We start from the raw sequence: 18,846 nt of genomic DNA, 5'->3' as shown, positions 1-18,846 counted from the left end.
GTGTGTATATATATATATATATATATATATATATATATATAAAATAGTAGATCAAACTAATGCCATTTGTGTGTTTGCTTTACATTTTTTGGTCCATTACAAATGTAAATTCATTACAGTGAGCAAGTGTAAAAATAAAATTTTATATAAATGTTTTTTAAGCTAATATAAATAGCATAATGATTTGAAGGTAGGCTGTTTTCTAGAAAAACTTTGCATTATATCTATGAAAGGCTAGATGATTTCGAATCACAACTTGTAACCTGACAGTTTACACTTCATTTATCGGAATCGTCTTAATCATGTGTGTCAGTATGACTCAACTGCTTGTGATAGTAACTTGGCAAACCTGTTTTGGGAAATTAAGTCAACTAAACCCGTTTTAATATTCCAAATTACCTCAAAGTAAAGCGTAAAAAGACACATAGGCTGCTTGTTGGCAGTGTTCACAATGGGGTCAAATGTTGCCTACAAGTGTCCACAACAATCGCCATGTGGAAATAGCTTCCTTTTTTTAAATAGTCAAGGCTACAGATATTCCCGATATTCCCACTCCATTCACAAGAAATTATCCATCAGAAGCATAACTAATAAATAGACATAGTCATCGTGCCTTGCATCAGGGTGTTCTAGAGGTCTGACTTTAGCGCTGACATCACTTTAACAGAATCAGCTTAGTTGCAAATGTGTTTATATGGTCGTCAGTCCCAAGAGAGAGCAGATAACTTGGTAAATAAGCAAGGCTCCTCTCACTTTTGTGAGTGATGTAGAGAGCTCTGCTAATAAAGGCGAGAGGGCAGCACAGAGCTAAAGATTTAGAGGAACTGAGCCAGTTTGTAGTTCCACTTAAAAGCTTTATTCTCTGGAAGAACCGCAGATGCAGTTGAAGCAAAGGGAATGGGAGGGGTACAGATAGTTCTGTAATATAATATTTTACTTTATAACTTAATTTGATATTTATTTAATTTTCATTTTACACTTAATATTAATATTAAGAGTACATTGTATCTGTATCTATGCCTGGTTATTACCTCTAGTCCATTTTATAAACAAGTAAGAGCAGCTACAATTAGAAAAATCTAATTTAAATAAAATTTCATTTATTGCCTACGTTAACTCTATAGGATAATGTCAACTGTGCCAGACAGACATTTGTACCTATCTTTAGTGAATTTTAAACCTAATTTACATAAAAAGAGATGCTGAATGAAATGTTTGCTGACCAGCACTATTTACTTAAACAGCGCAATAGTGTAATTGAATTTATTAGATTTTTTTAAATAATTTATAATGTAATGTATACTGTCTTTTTCATTTGTATTATTTAGCAACTCATTAGTGAATTCGGCCCTTAAGAAGAATGTCATTGGACAGCAAGACAACAGGAAACCTCAGTGTTGATGGCAACAGGAATGTTTACAGGAATGTGGCTCAGATTAGAAACACTCATCCGTCAAGGCCACCTCTACTTGAAAGGTTATCTTCCAAAGTTTGTTAACATCCCCTCAAAACAATCTCCTGTCTTCCTCAGCGTCTCTCCTACATAGCGCTCTCTCTGTCTCTCACGCTCCACGTCTGCACTGCAGACTGGAAAATGAAGCCGCAGTGACAGGAGAAGTGAATCCACTGATGCTTCCCACACAAGTACACGCTAGTGCTTGCGTTAGGAGACAAGGCCACAAAGTACGTCACAGCACAGAACAAAAGGCACACACAAACTAAACCAGACAAAGAGACCAAATAAAATCCCCCTAATAGTCTATTGAACCCTCCACATAAATTAAGTCTTTCAGGAAAACGAATGATAACTTCACACTGAATCTCTACTCTTAGACGTGTTTTTAAGGAAGTTCTCAGAATAGAGCAGAGGCACAACAACAATAAAAAAATCCTTGGCCTGAAGTAGCAACAATGAGTCTTCCCAGACACATCTCGATAAAACAGTGTCTTAACCCTGTTATGACTCAAAAATGAGTTAAAAGAGCACTGACTATTCAGCTATTTAAATATAGATCTCAGCAAAAAAAGGGTGACCTGAAATGTCAAAGGTCATTAACTGCATTCAAGCTTGTTCTTATTGCTATTTTAAGTCACAGAATAGGATTTATGGCAGCATAATCTCATAGCTACAGCCCTTATTGTGCTGGGCTTGTTTAAACACAACATGAACACAAAAAAACCTGCCAGTACACATAGGCAGCTGCATCAGGTTAGGAGCTCTGAACAAGAGCCTTTTTCTCTACATTCTTGCCTGACACCCACATACTCAATGCCTGAATGGACAAGCAGGAGGGGTTACGGTGGATCGTAGAAGAGCTATATTGGAGACACTGGCTCGTTTGGCTGAAATTCATTTTGGGAACATCTGGAAAGTGATCTATTCCTCAAAACACATAGCAGAGCAGGACTTTGTTTACAACTTGTGAGAGGAGGAGGATGCTCAGGGCGATGGATGGTGCAAATTTCCTGAAGAACCAAATCCAGCTGAGCTGAAAATCATCCATCATACTATCCATGGTCCTGAACTAATTTTGTGATCACTAAACTGCTATAGCATGTGTATCTACTGGGCTTTTACAGTTAGTATGTCGTCGTATAAAGTATGTAATTGCTTGCTACTGACTGTGAAAGACGTGTGGCCAGTTATACAAGCCATACTAATGGTTCTCTGCCCACACGTGAATATGCCTGTGTATATCTCAGCTCAATGTGCCTTGTGTGTGCCGCTCACGCCGAGTAAAATGCCTTCAGGCTGAGATGAACGGGCATGAGAGTTTTGTCTCATGCACACGCACACACAAGTTTAACCCTCAGCATTCATACTTATGGTGTATTTGTTTGCTTCCACACATAATTTATAGTTTGCAGTGGTACAGTGGTGTCAATAGGTAGTAATCATGTGTAATTTTGGCGTTCTAATTATAAATATTTCCCTTCCACATTTGTTGTTGCATCATATCTAATATTATTAAAATGTTCTGCATTTCAAAATGTAGCATTTTATTTGTAGTTTTCCAGTGCTAGAAAATATTTGTTGTGCTGTGAGCAGTGGGCTGCAGGGTCCTTGTAAATCATTTGCAATGGAGACAGAGCGCTGCCTCATTTTACAGGAAGGTTCTGATTAGAAACAGTCCGTCAAGGCAACCTCAGCCTGAGAGACTCTCCTCCAATGTTTGTTAACCACAAAACAGTCATGGGCTTTTCTCAATGTCACTTTTCCATCCTACAGCCCCTTAAAAATGAGCAATATTGTGATGCACAGCTGGCCATTCTTTATAGTTCACCATAATGCAACAATATGCATATCGATTCATGAATATGTTGGCAATAGCATTGTACGCAGCTCATAGAATATGAGCTCTGCCCTTAGTAATTGCATTATCCTCAACAACAACAAAAAAATGTCTGTTTACCAGTAGTCAGTGCAAATATTACTTCCTCTCATCCTCTGCATTGAGAGTAAGTTAATTAACATTGACAAGATCATTAAGTGCCTTAATACTGCAGAGAAGTGTCAATTTAATGTGCTTAGTGCTCATTGGCCCAGTCCCAAATAGCACATTTGAAGTGTACTTGTGGTCTTGCAATGGCAGCTGCATGCTTGTGAAGTCCATGAGGACAAAAAAATGTCCCATTTCGAGACCAAAAAGCTCCCTCTTTAGCAGCTTCAATGCACACTTTTGCAGACTTCACAACAGACTCATTTTCAACAATATAGGCAGCATTACAACACAAAGTGTGGACACGGAAGAAGGCTGCAAGAGCTTATGGTGGCATTTGGGACAGGGCCAAAGGTATCAATGCAAGAATTATGTAAGGCGCTCATTTGGCAACACAAATCAGTGCTCACTGGAACTTTATTCAGCTAGTCGTATTTCATTTAATTGCCTAAACCACTTTGCGGTCACCCCCCATTTTCAGCATGGAGACACAAATGACATACCCAAAATAAAAAGGTTGCTGCTCATCAGTCTTTCTGACTAGATACATAATCAACATATGTTCACAAAGCTGACATTGTCATGAAGCTGACACTTCAAAGTTTACTGTTCTAGAATCAGAATTACTCAGACTGTTATGATAATAGAGATATATAAGCTCAAACATAAAGACAAAAATCTAAATGGATATATTTGCATGACTTTCTAACATTTACATGTGAAAAATATACCTGTGACGTGTCAGTTATGCACTGAGGAAAACACAACGTCTCAAATGCACCATCCTACAGCCCCTTAAAAATGAGCAATATTGTGATGCACAGCTGGCCATTCTTTATAGTTCACCATAATGCAACAATATGCATATCGATTCATGAATATGTTGGCAATAGCATTGTACGCAGCTCATAGAATATGAGCTCTGCCCTTAGTAATTGCATTATCCTCAACAACAACAAAAAAATGTCTGTTTACCAGTAGTCAGTGCAAATATTACTTCCTCTCATCCTCTGCATTGAGAGTAAGTTAATTAACATTGACAAGATCATTAAGTGCCTTAATACTGCAGAGAAGTGTCAATTTAATGTGCTTAGTGCTCATTGGCCCAGTCCCAAATAGCACATTTGAAGTGTACTTGTGGTCTTGCAATGGCAGCTGCATGCTTGTGAAGTCCATGAGGACAAAAAAATGTCCCATTTCGAGACCAAAAAGCTCCCTCTTTAGCAGCTTCAATGCACACTTTTGCAGACTTCACAACAGACTCATTTTCAACAATATAGGCAGCATTACAACACAAAGTGTGGACACGGAAGAAGGCTGCAAGAGCTTATGGTGGCATTTGGGACAGGGCCAAAGGTATCAATGCAAGAATTATGTAAGGCGCTCATTTGGCAACACAAATCAGTGCTCACTGGAACTTTATTCAGCTAGTCGTATTTCATTTAATTGCCTAAACCACTTTGCGGTCACCCCCCATTTTCAGCATGGAGACACAAATGACATACCCAAAATAAAAAGGTTGCTGCTCATCAGTCTTTCTGACTAGATACATAATCAACATATGTTCACAAAGCTGACATTGTCATGAAGCTGACACTTCAAAGTTTACTGTTCTAGAATCAGAATTACTCAGACTGTTATGATAATAGAGATATATAAGCTCAAACATAAAGACAAAAATCTAAATGGATATATTTGCATGACTTTCTAACATTTACATGTGAAAAATATACCTGTGACGTGTCAGTTATGCACTGAGGAAAACACAACGTCTCAAATGCATTAAACAGCACAAATATTCGCTGTTCCATTCAGTAGCCCCTCACTGCAGAACACAAGATCCAGGGGGCGTGGTTGGATCCACATCTAGTGGGTGGAGAATGGTAGGTTTAGGGGTGGAGATGGGTGGGTTTAGGGATCAGGGGGTGGAGACGGGTAGGTTTATATTAGGGCTGCACGATAAATCGCATGCGATATTTAACGCGCAGCCCTAGTTTATATGTAAGGTGGGAGGGGTTGGATCTGGATCCAACCACGCCCCCTGGATCTTGTGGTCTGCAGTGAGGACCATCTCAGTCGATTTGATCCATGATGGACCTCAAGGGCTGCTTAAGAATAAGCGTGCACATCAAATGATCTTGACCCACTGAACCTGGATCAAATTAGTGAGATTGCATGAACTTAAATTGACGTTTATGAAACCGCTTTAGTCCCGATTGATTTCTTAGGTTATTTCAAGTCAGGTTTTGGACTTTAATCCCCGCTTTTCTTAGCGTCTTTTATGGAACAGCCCCCAGATGTTTCTCTGTGTTTGTTATGGTCAGATATGAACGCGGAAGAGCAGGGGAGCTCGTGACAGGATGAGACGGGGCTTGTTATTAGTTGCAATATGATTGACAAGGCGTCAACAAATTATTTTTTAATAATTTTTAAAATATGTATACCAACACCAAGTGTCTCAGGCCAAAATATGCATAAACATTTTACAAACCCACTGCAAATGTTTTATTGAAAGTTTAATACATTAAATACAATTAAACAATAAAATACCATTAAATAAGAAGTGCCTGTATAATGTGTTTTTAATTAGCCTATTATTATCGATTAATTGACTGTGGTTTCAGTTTGATACGCGCTCCGACCCACTTTAAAAAAAATTTAATAAAATGATTTGCAAAGCTTTCGAAGCTTCATGGCCATCACTACCACGCAACGCCATGTAGACACGCAACTAATTTCTCAGCGTAGATGGCGTGACTGCAGTGCGACAGACGAATCAGGGTTTCTCTTCACAGCGCGAGCACAGAAGAGTAAACACACAGAGACAGTCCAGGGAGCGGCAAATTATAAGCCCTTATTGACGCTGTTCAGTGAAGCTATGTGAACACAAATAAACCGCTGCAGACGTGACTGAATATGAATGCGTGGTGAATTTCTATTCCAAATATGATTATACGGATTTATTATTTTGCACTCCTGACATAAATTACTAAATTACTGTCACTGCAACAATGTTTTATCAAAACAGTGGTCAAATATCAAAGCTAGAGTCTTTAATCTTTCTACTGATGCACAGTTTGTCCAGATTAAGTAAGAGTGTGATGTTTTAACATGCTGTGAAAGTGAAACAACAATAATCTGAGGCCGTCGCCGATCTTTGACAGGGGTTAAAACAACTTAGACAGTTTGCAGTTACGGTCTTACATATAGCAGATGCCCTAAACATATGACATACTCAATACTGTAAGCTTGCACATCATTAAAAGACCTATTACGATATTATTGTAAACAATACATGTTGCACACCCCTACTTCCTTTGTATAATTATTGGCGCCAGAGCAACAATTCAGTTTCCCTTTCTTAGCACAGAACAGTTTAACTGAAGGAAGGAAGCCTTACCTATTTGATCCTCTGGGATAAGGGACTCAATTGGTGGGTCAAGCTCTGAGCTCTGCAGCAGGTAGGACTTCATCTGAGTCATGAACTGCCTGAGAGTCTGCAGCAGGTCTAAGCCTGATGTGTGGCAGCTGCAGTTCTCCTGCAGGAAGCTCACGTAGTCCTGCACCAGGCAGCCAAAGTAAGTCCCTTTATCCCTGGATTGCTCGACAATCTTCCGAATGGCTCTCTTCTCGGGTGTCATCAGAGAATTGAGAACGCCACTCATCTTGCGCAAATGTCCTCTCAGTGCACGCGGTAGCACAAACGTACCAGTGCCATTCTGCTTCTTTGACTTGAAGGGTGGTGGCACCTCCTGGTCGCTCTCCAAGTTGATTCCATCGTCTTCTTCCTCCTCCAGGCTGCTGTCACCAGTGGGCCGCTCGGTTCTGGAAGGACTGGTCTCCATGGGCAGTGAGAAGCTGTGGGTGAAGTCGAGGGAGTCTGAGGACGAGGTGGAGATGCTGATGTCACTCAGACGCTCTCGTCCGCTGGAGCAGCGCTCATCCGTGGGGCTACCGTTCTCCAGGGTGGTGGAGTTGCGTGAGGACAGCTTGGCCAGGCTCCAAGACACAGCTTCCTCAATGGTCTGGTCATCCAGGGCCATGTGGCAGCGGAGGCCATCGGCATCAAGCAGACCAGAGGAATTATTACTGCGGGATGAGGGCACCAGGATGGGTTTACTGAACTTTTTGGGTGGGGAGGATGAGGGCGATAAGGAACTGAAGGATGATCCCAACCTCCCCAGCAGGCTGCTCTTTTCCTGAGGCGTTTTGATCCAACAGACCGTCTCAGGCATGGTCTTCTGTTTGCGAAGAACTGCTGATCTGCCAGAGGCAAAGCGGGGAGGTGGGGGCCGAGGTGGTGGTGATCTCTTGCTATTGGATCTGCTCACACTTGCGTGTGATTTGTTTTGTGTGCTTTTTGCACGGCAAAAGACGCTGTCTTCCCCGTTCTGCCGATTTGTGTTTCCCGGGGATGATTCTTGCTTTTTAGGTGAAGGGTTGGTTTGGTGTGTCTGCAGGAACAGAGGATTGATGAAACACAGTGCTCCGTTGGATTGACTGCATTCAAGTTCAGAAGGGGTCCGAGTGAATGGGATGGCCGGAACTCTTGGGGATAACCACTGTTTCAGTCTTTGTTGTGAAATTTCACAAACAGTCTCCCCAGACACAGAAGACTTCCTCTTATTGCACAGTTCAGAGTTCCAGAAACCTGCATGAAGACAACACAATTAGGCTCCATTAATAAAAAACAAAAATTTTAAACGAATAAGGCATTTAACAATTAGACAGCTGAATCATACTTTTCATGCAATCACAGAAGAGTATTACAGAACAAACAAATAAAAGAGGAAGTCATTTCAGAGAATTCCAGATATCAAGTTAAAATTTCAAGCGATTGACAAAAAAGCTGAAGAACATCAATAGACACTCTAGATAATGTTTCTGAAAGGGTTATCCTACAAGTTCAAGCACTGGCATTCTGAACACATGGACACAATATAGTGGGCGCAAACACAAAACCACAAAATTCCATGACAGAAACTATGGAGAAAAAAAACCCATTTAAGTGAACAATTAACAAAATCCTGAAACAAATGAGACAAGAACAGGAGAATTAAACTTACGCTACTAATCATCAAGTCTTCTCTTCAGACTGCTTGTAAATAGTTGGAGCACAAAAGTTTACACGTCTACACTCCATGCAGCGACTCTTGCTGTCTGAGTTGTGAGTGGTAGAGTAGTGCTGATACCCATACAGTGAATGGTGTGAGTCATGTATGCTGATGAGGTGGTGGGAGGAGGACAGGCACTGGAGCTCTCGGTTCCTCCTCTTTTACTGCGCACTCATTCACACTAAACGCCACCCCTTCAAATGTTTTCTTCTGATGCAATACAAGAGAATGACTTTTCTTTGTTTTGGTTATGTGATCTCGCATTTTCAGAAAACTAATACTTTTTACTTTGATCATGTTCCAGTTTTTGGGAATCAACATGATAACTATAGAGATGAAATATAAAAGATATAACAATCAAACAGCAGGGAAAGCTGTCCCCCTCAAGAATAATGTGTGAATTAATTTACTAATAAATTGTAACATTTTTGGAATTAAATTTAGCATGTACAGGATAATGCATCATTATATATCATTATGCATCAATAATAATAATAATAATAATAAACTGGAATAAATCACACAAATGCTGATGTTCTGAAAAATATTGAAATAAAAAACATAACCATTCAATAAATGTGCTGAGATGGGATTCAGTGACATCTATGGTCAGGAGGAAAATTAACATGCCCTTTTTTCTACAGACACATGTATGTTGCCTTTGCAAAGACAAGGAAAATATTCACATTTATTCATTCAGCAGACTCATTAATCCAAAGTGAAATACTTAACTCAAGTGATTTATACTGAGGTGACAGTAACATAAAAAGTGCTGCAATACCAAACTGCAAAAATTGCCAAGAAAGCTACAACAGAAAAATAGGTGTGACAGGAAATCACTATAAAACTTTTTTTTTTTTTTTTCTTGATACGTTTCAGACATCTCTTAAATGATGGCATCTGAGATAAGAGCAGTTCTGCCGAAGTGACACCTGTGCAGGAGTGGAATAACTGGAAACCTGCACCTGTGTACTTTTCTTTTATTTACTTTGTCTCTTTTTTTCTTTCACTCTCTGTAAGCTAACTTAAAATGCTACATTATGTTATACAGACTTTGTCTCATCTGCTGTCATTCTCAACTCTTCTCTTGTCCTCAGTTCACCCCCAGTGTCCCAGTCATTATAGTCAGCCAATGAGCAGCTGGAATTTTGTCTTGGTGGAGTTTCTCTTGGAAATGATCCTAGTATGGAGGTACCACACCCATCACTGCTCTCAGCTTTACTCGGTACGGCCATTTTAGCATTCATTATTGCCTAACCGTATTATTACAGGTAGCATTCTTTAACAGAGAAGATCCTTTACCTGCCAAGACAGACTTTCTGTCTCACCTATCCCATTCAGACTGCCTGGTCTTCCTGAGGAAAATATGTTCCCTTCAGAGATTTCAAGTATGTAATTTCACAAAACTAAAAGATCATCCTTTTTCAAAGCTATTGTATTTCTCTTTAACAAAAAAATGCCCCTAAACAAGTCATTTACTCATTTCATATTCAGATTATATATGAAAAAAATCATGTTAAAATAAAATCTGAAGCTTTTTACCTCGTCAAACCATTCCACCATATGATTAAATAAAGCTACAGGGATAATTTTCTTTTGTAATGAATCTCATAATCTCTGCTGAAAAACAAAACCACACCAGTTTTGTGTTCAAGATTTCATCCGTCTCAGTACAGGAATGTTGTACATCACATAAGTCAAGTAAGGTGCAAAGTTACAACATGTAGTCTGAATCAGACACGGCACACAGGCAGATCTCTGTTTGATAGAGACATTTACTAGCATCAAACACATCTGTGGTCAATTTCACCTAATCAACGTCTCATCATGCGCATATGTCGGCCACATGAGCTGCTTGTTAAAAGCCACATGTGAAATGTTGTTGTGTGTTTGCTGGCACAGTAACACCTGTATAGTCAAAGCTCCAGACATATCTGACTTATGTTCTTCACAATATGCCAGATATTTTCACACTACAAAATCCAACATGTTCATCAGCATGTCTGCATACAACCTGTGGATCTCAGGCTTTAAGACTTAAAAACATTAAAGTTATTAGTTACACTAATAATTTAATAACTGTTAAACTGAATCTTAAGCAAATGTCAAAATGAAAATACATGACAGAAAACAGTATAGAATTTTAATATAATATCAAATTAATTGGTTATCGGCCAACATGAAAATAATTATCAATTTATCGTTATGGAATTTTAAGATGTGTATCCCCTCTCTCTCTCTCTCTCTCTCTCTCTCTATATGCTGTGCATTTTGTCTTAATGTTTTAGAGTTGGTGGTTACTTGTAAATGAAATGCCTAGCTAAATGCTTTAACCATGTAAAACTGCTGAATGCTCAACAACGACTAAACTTTGACACACTGACTACCATTATAACTCAGACCTGGCCAGTTGCATAAAAGGTTTAGACTAGTCTTAAAAGTTAGTCATCTAATTTTGTTCTTTAAGACTGGTCAACATTTTTTTAATTTGGTTACATAAAAACGTAGAGTAGTCTAAGCTGAATCCAAAATATAAGACTGATTACCCCTTGGTTAACTGCTAGTTGGTCAAACAACATCTGCATTAGGTTTCCAGTACACACACAATTGCACCCAGTCACACAGACATATAATAAACACATAAAATGCTGAGGGTCATTCGAGGAGTATTTATGCTGTCTGAGTAACGCTGAAACTCACAAGTCAGCAGTTAAGCTCAGTAAAACTCTGGAGAGCAAACATTCATGCATTGGGAAGAAAACTCACCTCTTCCTAACTGAGCCACCTCCTCCAGATCTTTAGGGGTCTTTGCAGCTGCGATGGCCTCAGGCAGCTTCAGTGTGAAGGGCAGAACGTCCCTAAAGAGGACAGATAAATGTTGAGAAGAGCTAAAAAAATATTACAAAAATGCTTCAAAAGACTGTTAGAGTGATGACAAATACTAAAAACTAAACAGCAAGAATATCCGGGCTGAGAGTTGTTGTGTGCACTCGTGGAGAGAATGAAAGAAAGAAGGAGTCAGAGAGACAGAGAGAGAGAGAAATCTGTTAATCAGAGCATGTGGGTGAGTTTGGCAGAGAGAGGGCTGTGTTTATCCACTGACTTTTCTGTGTGGCATTGACACAGACCCAGGCACAGGATGACACATGGATTTGTTACATCTTGCAAACCTCTTCATTACAGAACTATAGAACTACAGTACAGAGGTGAGCTCTAACTATGTAAACAGGTTAAGACAGACTAACTTTGACTACATTTTTTTTTCAAGCAAAAAGAGGCCACTCCAGTCACCCCTTCCTTCCTGCTATTATCTGTGTTGGTCTTCAACACTGGAATGCAGCTGAAACAGCATCATCTGATTTTACTTTACCACAAACATTTTGGTTTATTCTGAGAACAGATTTTCTTTAAGGTTATGGGTAAAATTTTTGTGCACCTTCCCCTTCCATTGGCAGGTCAAAAGATAGTCCCACCTCAAATTCACTCCATTGGTTGAGCTAATATTGTTGTTTTGGGCTGAGTCTGGGATCTATGCTTGTGTAATCATTGCTAGTTTGAGTCTAAAAAGCGATAAAGCAAGAATTCTTATAAATGATAAATATCTACACCAACAAAGCATAATGGTTACTGTACTCGCACTTTTATATATAAAATAGACCACTGAATGATCCTAGAAACTAAACAAGCTGTTTATGGTTTTCAGAGTGAGATCATTTTACCTGCTGATACAGCAGAACGCCACCAGTCGAAAGAGGTCTGCAAAGCTGATCCCTGAGCCCTCCAGGGAAAAAGCTGTAATAAAAGACACACACACACCACAGGAATAGCTATTGGAAAAACTGGAATGACCTAAGTCTCTCTCAAAGGGAAAAGTAAACAGAGCCAAATTTGTACATTTAAACATCCTTCACACAAGTCGCACAGGATCTGACCCACTTGCTGCATTTGCAGAAAGTGACAGACAAAGACAGAGAGAAAACCAGAGAGATGGGACTGAAGCAGAATGCAAGAACTGTGTTGATGGAGATAAAACAGTGAGAGAACTGATTTCATTTAAGTAGAATAACAGCATAGCACAATTGGAGCTTGATCCATACAAATGGATTTTAAGATTCATTAGGCTTCATTCATGAAACATAAGAAGAACTGGAAAAAAAAACATCAGTAAAAATGAATAGATTTATGAACAATTCTTATATTTCAAAAAAAGTTTTGTTTCCAACCAAATAATTTTTTCCATATTTGCTCTTTCAGATATTAAATATGTATACTGCCATTCAAAAGTTTGTGGTAGGAAACTCTTCTGTATATTCTATAATATTGCAGTTTAATATTGCAATTTAAATGAAGCTGTGCTGCTTAATAAGTTCGTGGAAGCCATGATACTTTTTTCAGGATTCACAATTTTGTAAAATTATAAATATCTGTAATGTCACGATTGATCAATTTAATACATCCTTGCTGAATATTAATTTATTTATTTAGTATTCATTTATAAAAAAAATAAATAAATTGACTGACCCCAAACTTTTGAACGGTAGTATATGCTGTGTATATCACACTACATATATATCATACTGATATTCAGTACCACAGCACACTTATGGCCCTGTATTATGAAATGTGTCTTTGACAGAATAACAAAAAGCATAAATTAAGCAAAAACATCAAACAAACAAACACAGTTTATTACTAGGTCAGCGTTTACTCTGATGAGATGCATGGTTGTTCCAAATAATTAAGACAGGAAATGGACAGGCAAAAAACAACCAAAAACTCCAGGCAGGAGGAAGTGAAAAAGTTGACGCAGATGCACATACTATTAGTGGTCTACTAATGGACTAATGGTCTACACTTAGTATATCACTTACTATATTGACTCTCTTTAACTGGGAAGTCCTGAACAATCAGTGTGTCACTGTCCATACGTAGGGAAATCACCTTTTTCTGCAGTTTATAACACCTCCTCACCACAAAACTCTAGATAGAACACAGACACACACACACATGAATGTGACTGACCGTGATAAAAAATAAATAACAAAAGAACCTATTGTTGTGAAGCAAGGAGGCTGTTGTCTTTACCCCTGCCGGCTGCGGCTGCAGAATGCGTCTGGCTTCCTCATCGCTGAGTGACAGTAGCAACCATACAGAGTGTGTCTGCATCAGTCTGTCCAGGATGCTCATGCGTCTGCGTAGAGAGTCATACCCAGAATCCCTCACTCCAGGTGCACCAGCGCAGGCAGAAGATTGAAGGAAAAGACCACTGACCTCTCCTTCCAGACTGCAGATATATACATAGAGAGAGGAACCTTTATTTCACAACAACGCAAGATCAAAACCACACTTGGTCTTGGATTAAAGCAGTGGTTGTCAAATGTTTTCAGGTGGCAGATCACTTTAACAGTAAAAGAAAAACTGCAGACCCCCTAACACCCTAAATCTGGGAGAATCCCAGACTACTACTATTAAGAGTAATATAGGGAAATATTCTTGCAATTTCAATGAACTGTTTTCTGTGTTAATATATTTTAAAATTTAATTTATTCCATTCTTCGGTGTCACATGATCCTTTAAAAATTCTCAAGTAGTGCTCAAGAAACATTTCTTATTATTGTCAATGTTAAAACAGTTTTACTGATTAATGTTTTTGTAGAAAATGTGATTCAGGATTATTTGATAAATAGATAGTTTAAAAGAACAGCATTCATTCGAAACAGAAATCTTTTGTAACATTATAAATGTCTTTACTGTCATTTTTGTTCAATTTAATGCATCCTTGCTGACTAAAAGTGTTCAAGTTTGCATACAATGATGTACAACTGTCAGTACCACTACTAAACTAATGTGAACTTATAAACCTGTTAATGTGAACCTGTTAATTCATTGATATGAGTTGTTTAATCAAATAATTAAATCCAATATTGCTGTTTTTTGTTCATTATCATTTTTATAATGGTCTATATTTTTAATCAGCCTAGTCAGAACTCTTTACAGCTTGACAGGAAGTAAGACCTCCTCCTACTTTCCAAACCCACACTGACCTATCAGTACTGTAAAAAACAAAAACTACTACACCTAAATTACAGAACTATTTCATTATACATCAAAAGGAGCCATAGTGACTGAAGGCTCACAGATTTTGCAAGAGTTATAAAAGTATGTTTATGAATGTTAGGAATGTTTGTCAATTGTAATATTCATATGCATGCATTATAAATGCAAGAATATCAAATGAGGAAAAAATATTAGAGATTGAAGCTTGTTTTGGTTAAGCTGTTTTCAAACTTCTGAAAGCTGATTGTGAAACACCTGAATTTATTGTTCCTTGCACTTCCTTTTAATTTCATGGAAATGCGGTATTGCAAAAGCATTGAATGCTTACGGCTCAAAAATAAGACATGCTCCACCTGCTGGAGAACATGGGAAGTACAATAACAAACACTGAGAATGAATCTTAAAGCTGATGCTTGTGATACAGAACACAGAATGACTACATAAATCTGGAGATATTTTTTTATTATTATTATAAAAACGCTTCTCCCATCCCAGTTTAATGCCAGATACAGCTATAACTCTATGACACTTCCAAAATATTGCTTAGTTTGCTTTATGAGCTTTGTAAAAATCGATGCGTTTCAGAAAGGCGGGGCATAGAGGAGAAACAATAATGTACAGTATGTGAAAAATAATGTGTTTTTTGAACCTTAAACCGCATAAACACATTTAATTACACCAAATACACAAAATAATGTTCTTTTTAGCAGCATCATATGACCCCTTTAAAACTTTATTTTCAGGTTTAAATTACATGTTCAATGTCATCTCACACCTTTGAATCCCACTTTACAAATGAGCACATATACAAAAGGAACACCATGTAATATAACCTATTAATGTCAGTGAAGAGGATGACAGTGATGAAGGAAGGACTCACCCCTGTAAGATCTCTGTCTCTGGCTCTCTGGCTGGCTGAACCATCTCCTGCTTTAGCTCTGAGATCTCCGTGGAGAACGTGTCAATCAGCTGTAGTCACACACACACACACACACACACACAAAACAAGCGTAAAGAGCAGGAAATCTCGAGATGTTCTGAATGTGTGCTGGTGTCATTGATGTTTTGTAAGAATGGGAAGTGGCTGTCTGGAATTAGTCATCGTGAAATTATTCCCAGTAAACCAGCAACTGCATCAGTTTCCTTTCAAAGGCTAACAGAGAGAACAATTCAGACAGAGACATCAAAGCACACTGTACGTTTCCTTTGATTATTCCTAGATGAAACACTGAACCACGGTCACTGTAAATTTAAATACACAATATTGAAAGAAAAAAATATTCTGTGTAAGGCAGGATACTCTTCATTGCTAATCTAACTGCTTAAATCAGACATGAAGCACAGTGATTTTATGTCATTAAAGGTAAGTGCACTTGAGAAAGTTGTTTTGTCATTGTATCTTTTCACAGATCTGAGTTTCTCTTGATGACCAGCAGGGGGCATGTTGTTGTTTTTTTCTTTCTCTATCCCTTTTTTATTTAATTTATTTTTGGTTTTCACTGCTTGAACTTCTTTCAGTCTGCAGAAATTCAGAGAGACAGTCAAGATTTCAGTGAAAGCTGGACCATAAACCAGACAAGTAAAGACCCGTCCACACTTTCGGTTGCACTTCTTTTTTTATCTGAGCCAGCATTTTCCGCTTATAGTCATGAGGTATTTCTCTAACTTCATCTCAGACTAAGTCAGCAAACCACAATTACACACCAACTCTTGGCTCTTTTTAAAATCCAGCTCACTGCCAAGAAAAGCAATCCATAAAACCTGAAAGGGCTTCAGTCACACCAAATCGCTGTAGATTATTGCTGAATGAGCTACACACTTGAAAGGTCAAGAATTATCAAACTAACATGAAATAAACTGGCTCACTGTAATGGCTGGATATGGCTCATTGTGCTTCATGTGAGAGTCAGACAAGAAATACCTCAAAACAATTTTAAGCTTATTAGACAAAATGCAAAAGTCAGTGTTAATATTTGCACTTGAAAATGCTCTGTTATTTATAAGTTTATGAGTTATTTATAAGTTTATGCATGCCTGTTTCTGAGTGTTTATATTTAGATGATAAATGTCTACCAAAACATACGACCATAAAATAATACATAAATAATATATGGTTTATTGTGTGTGCATGACATGTAGAGTACCGTTCAAGTTTGGGCTTGGTATTTATTTGGGTCTGAATACTTTCCGTACCCACTGTATATATATATATATTTTTTTTAGAAATTAATACTTTTATTCAGCAAGGATGCATTAAATTGATTTCACATTGTTGCAAAATATTTCTATTTCAAACAAATGTTGCTCTTTTCAGCTTTCTATTAATCAAAGAATGATGAAAAAATGTATCACACTTTCCAAATACTAAGCCGCACTACTGTTTTCAACACTAATAAGTAAAGAGGGTCCTTGAGCAACAAATGAGCATATTAGAATGATTTCTACATTTTAAAATATATTAATATAGAAAATACTTATATTAAATTGTAATATATTTACTGTTTTTACTGTATTTTAATCAACTAAACACAGCCTTTGTAAGCATAAGAGACTTTTAAAAAATCTTATACTGGCCATAAAATTTTGTTAAGAGTACTTATGTAATATTATTTATCATGTTATTTATGCATTTATTTCTTTAGTTAGTTAGTTATTTGAGATTTTTCCACCTGTGCAAAAATATAAAATTTTCACCAGATTATAGAGGTGCAGATAAAATGTGCTCTTCAAAAAATCTGTTCTTAATTTTATACAAAAAACGATCAATTTTGCCAGCAAGGGAATTTCCTCCAAATATATAAATGAGATTGTGTAATCCTAATAAACAGCACTGACAGAGAAAAACTCTGAGCTAATGTCGGCCAGAATGACGACAATAGAACTACCTATCATTTATGCTTAATAGAGCTAACAAACCCAATCCTGCTGAGACAGAAAGAGATCTGATCGAAAAATCATTCAGCTTGCGGTGCTGAATTCATCCAGAAGCAGAGAATGACTTCAGCTTTAGTGATGAGCCATTCAAAGAGGTGATGAAGCAGAATAAAAGGTGCATTTTCGCCGGCTGGACATTTGTTAGGAAATTCTGATGCCTGTGAGGTGCTGGCTGGTGTTCTGGAGACTGGCGAGATCAAGACCTCTTCCAAATGCTGCAGTCATCGGTGCCTCTCTTTAACCAGCCGTGAGGTAAAGTCATTCACAGCACACAAAGCAGCCAAGACTCTAGGAAACTATCTGCTGACATTTAACTAGTACGCTTGTTTCAGCCAAACACAGCCCTAACACTGAGAGCAGTGTTCGAAAAATAAACACTGCTAGACAGCAGCAGAGTTATTCAGTTAAAGGGACTGTTCACACAAAAAGCAACATTCTGTCATCATTTACTCACCCTCACACCATTCCAAAACCTCATCTGTATTCCGTGGAAATAAAAGTTTAAAGTTTACATTTTAAGGAACATCATGGCCACTCTTTTCCATATAATTAAAGTAAATGATATCATAATAGCAGTGGTTCTCAACAAGCCCCGCTCTGTCTGAGATAATATTTGAAGGCCCTCCTAACTGAGCTGATATGTACCTCTGGTATTTCTAACAAATAAACTCAAAAATATGATTTTGATTTAATTTTGTGCTTCTTAATTTTAGTGTTTGTTTAGTACTTTAATCTATATTAATTAAATAAAAATGGTCTAAATTTAAATGAAAAGTTTGCAAGCTGTTTATCAGCTAATATTACTGATTTTTTTTTTGTGTATCGTATAAACATTGGATATATATTATTCAATTTAATTGTGCATGTTAATGAACTCATAATTAGTTTTTTTACATTTAGTTTACCCCTGTCATCATCCGACACTCACTTAAAGGTCACATATTATACACCTTTCTGGAGTTTTATTTTAGGTTTTGATGTCCTTAAGAATATATATTTGCGGTATAAGTACCAAAAACCATCTAAATATATTTTTACAGCTCCTTTCTCAGGAGCTCTGCTTAGAACAGGTCGATTTTGGCCTGTCTAATTAATATTCATGAGCCTCTCTTCTGATTGGCCAGTTGTTTTCTGAGTGACGCACGGCCAGGCCAACCACAGGTAACTAGGGTCAGCCGACGTCACAGCGCTAGCTGGAGGAAGCAAAACAAAGGGGAAACTGGAGGCGGCCCATTCAAACCAGAGCAGATTCGGCTACATAAGGAGCTTAAAATATCATCTTATTGTGATGTTGGGTGCCA

At 37.9% G+C, this 18,846-nt stretch overlaps 1 protein-coding gene across 3 annotated transcripts in view; it reads right to left on the bottom strand.

Annotated features, from left to right (window-relative positions):
- The window catches only part of LOC107716314 (ras and Rab interactor 2-like), a 54,975-nt gene that overhangs the window by 4,079 nt on the left and 32,050 nt on the right, over positions 1–18,846 (bottom strand). For all 3 annotated transcript variants that reach the window (XM_016522688.1, XM_016522687.1, XM_016522689.1), the window contains 6 exons: positions 15,492–15,580; positions 13,640–13,838; positions 13,426–13,534; positions 12,274–12,346; positions 11,321–11,412; positions 6,841–8,091 (listed from right to left, as the gene is read on the bottom strand). In XM_016522688.1, coding sequence (XP_016378174.1) covers positions 6,841–8,091; positions 11,321–11,412; positions 12,274–12,346; positions 13,426–13,534; positions 13,640–13,838; positions 15,492–15,580 — 1,813 coding nt within the window. The remainder of the gene's footprint in view (positions 1–6,840; positions 8,092–11,320; positions 11,413–12,273; positions 12,347–13,425; positions 13,535–13,639; positions 13,839–15,491; positions 15,581–18,846) is intronic.

The sequence above is a fragment of the Sinocyclocheilus rhinocerous genome, unplaced genomic scaffold (genome assembly GCF_001515625.1).
Source record: "Sinocyclocheilus rhinocerous isolate Xijiao unplaced genomic scaffold, SAMN03320098_v1.1 scaffold869, whole genome shotgun sequence".
Classification (NCBI taxonomy): domain Eukaryota; kingdom Metazoa; phylum Chordata; class Actinopteri; order Cypriniformes; family Cyprinidae; genus Sinocyclocheilus; species Sinocyclocheilus rhinocerous.
The sequence above is the reverse complement of the archived record's forward strand: the minus strand, read 5'-3'. Positions and strand labels throughout refer to the sequence as shown.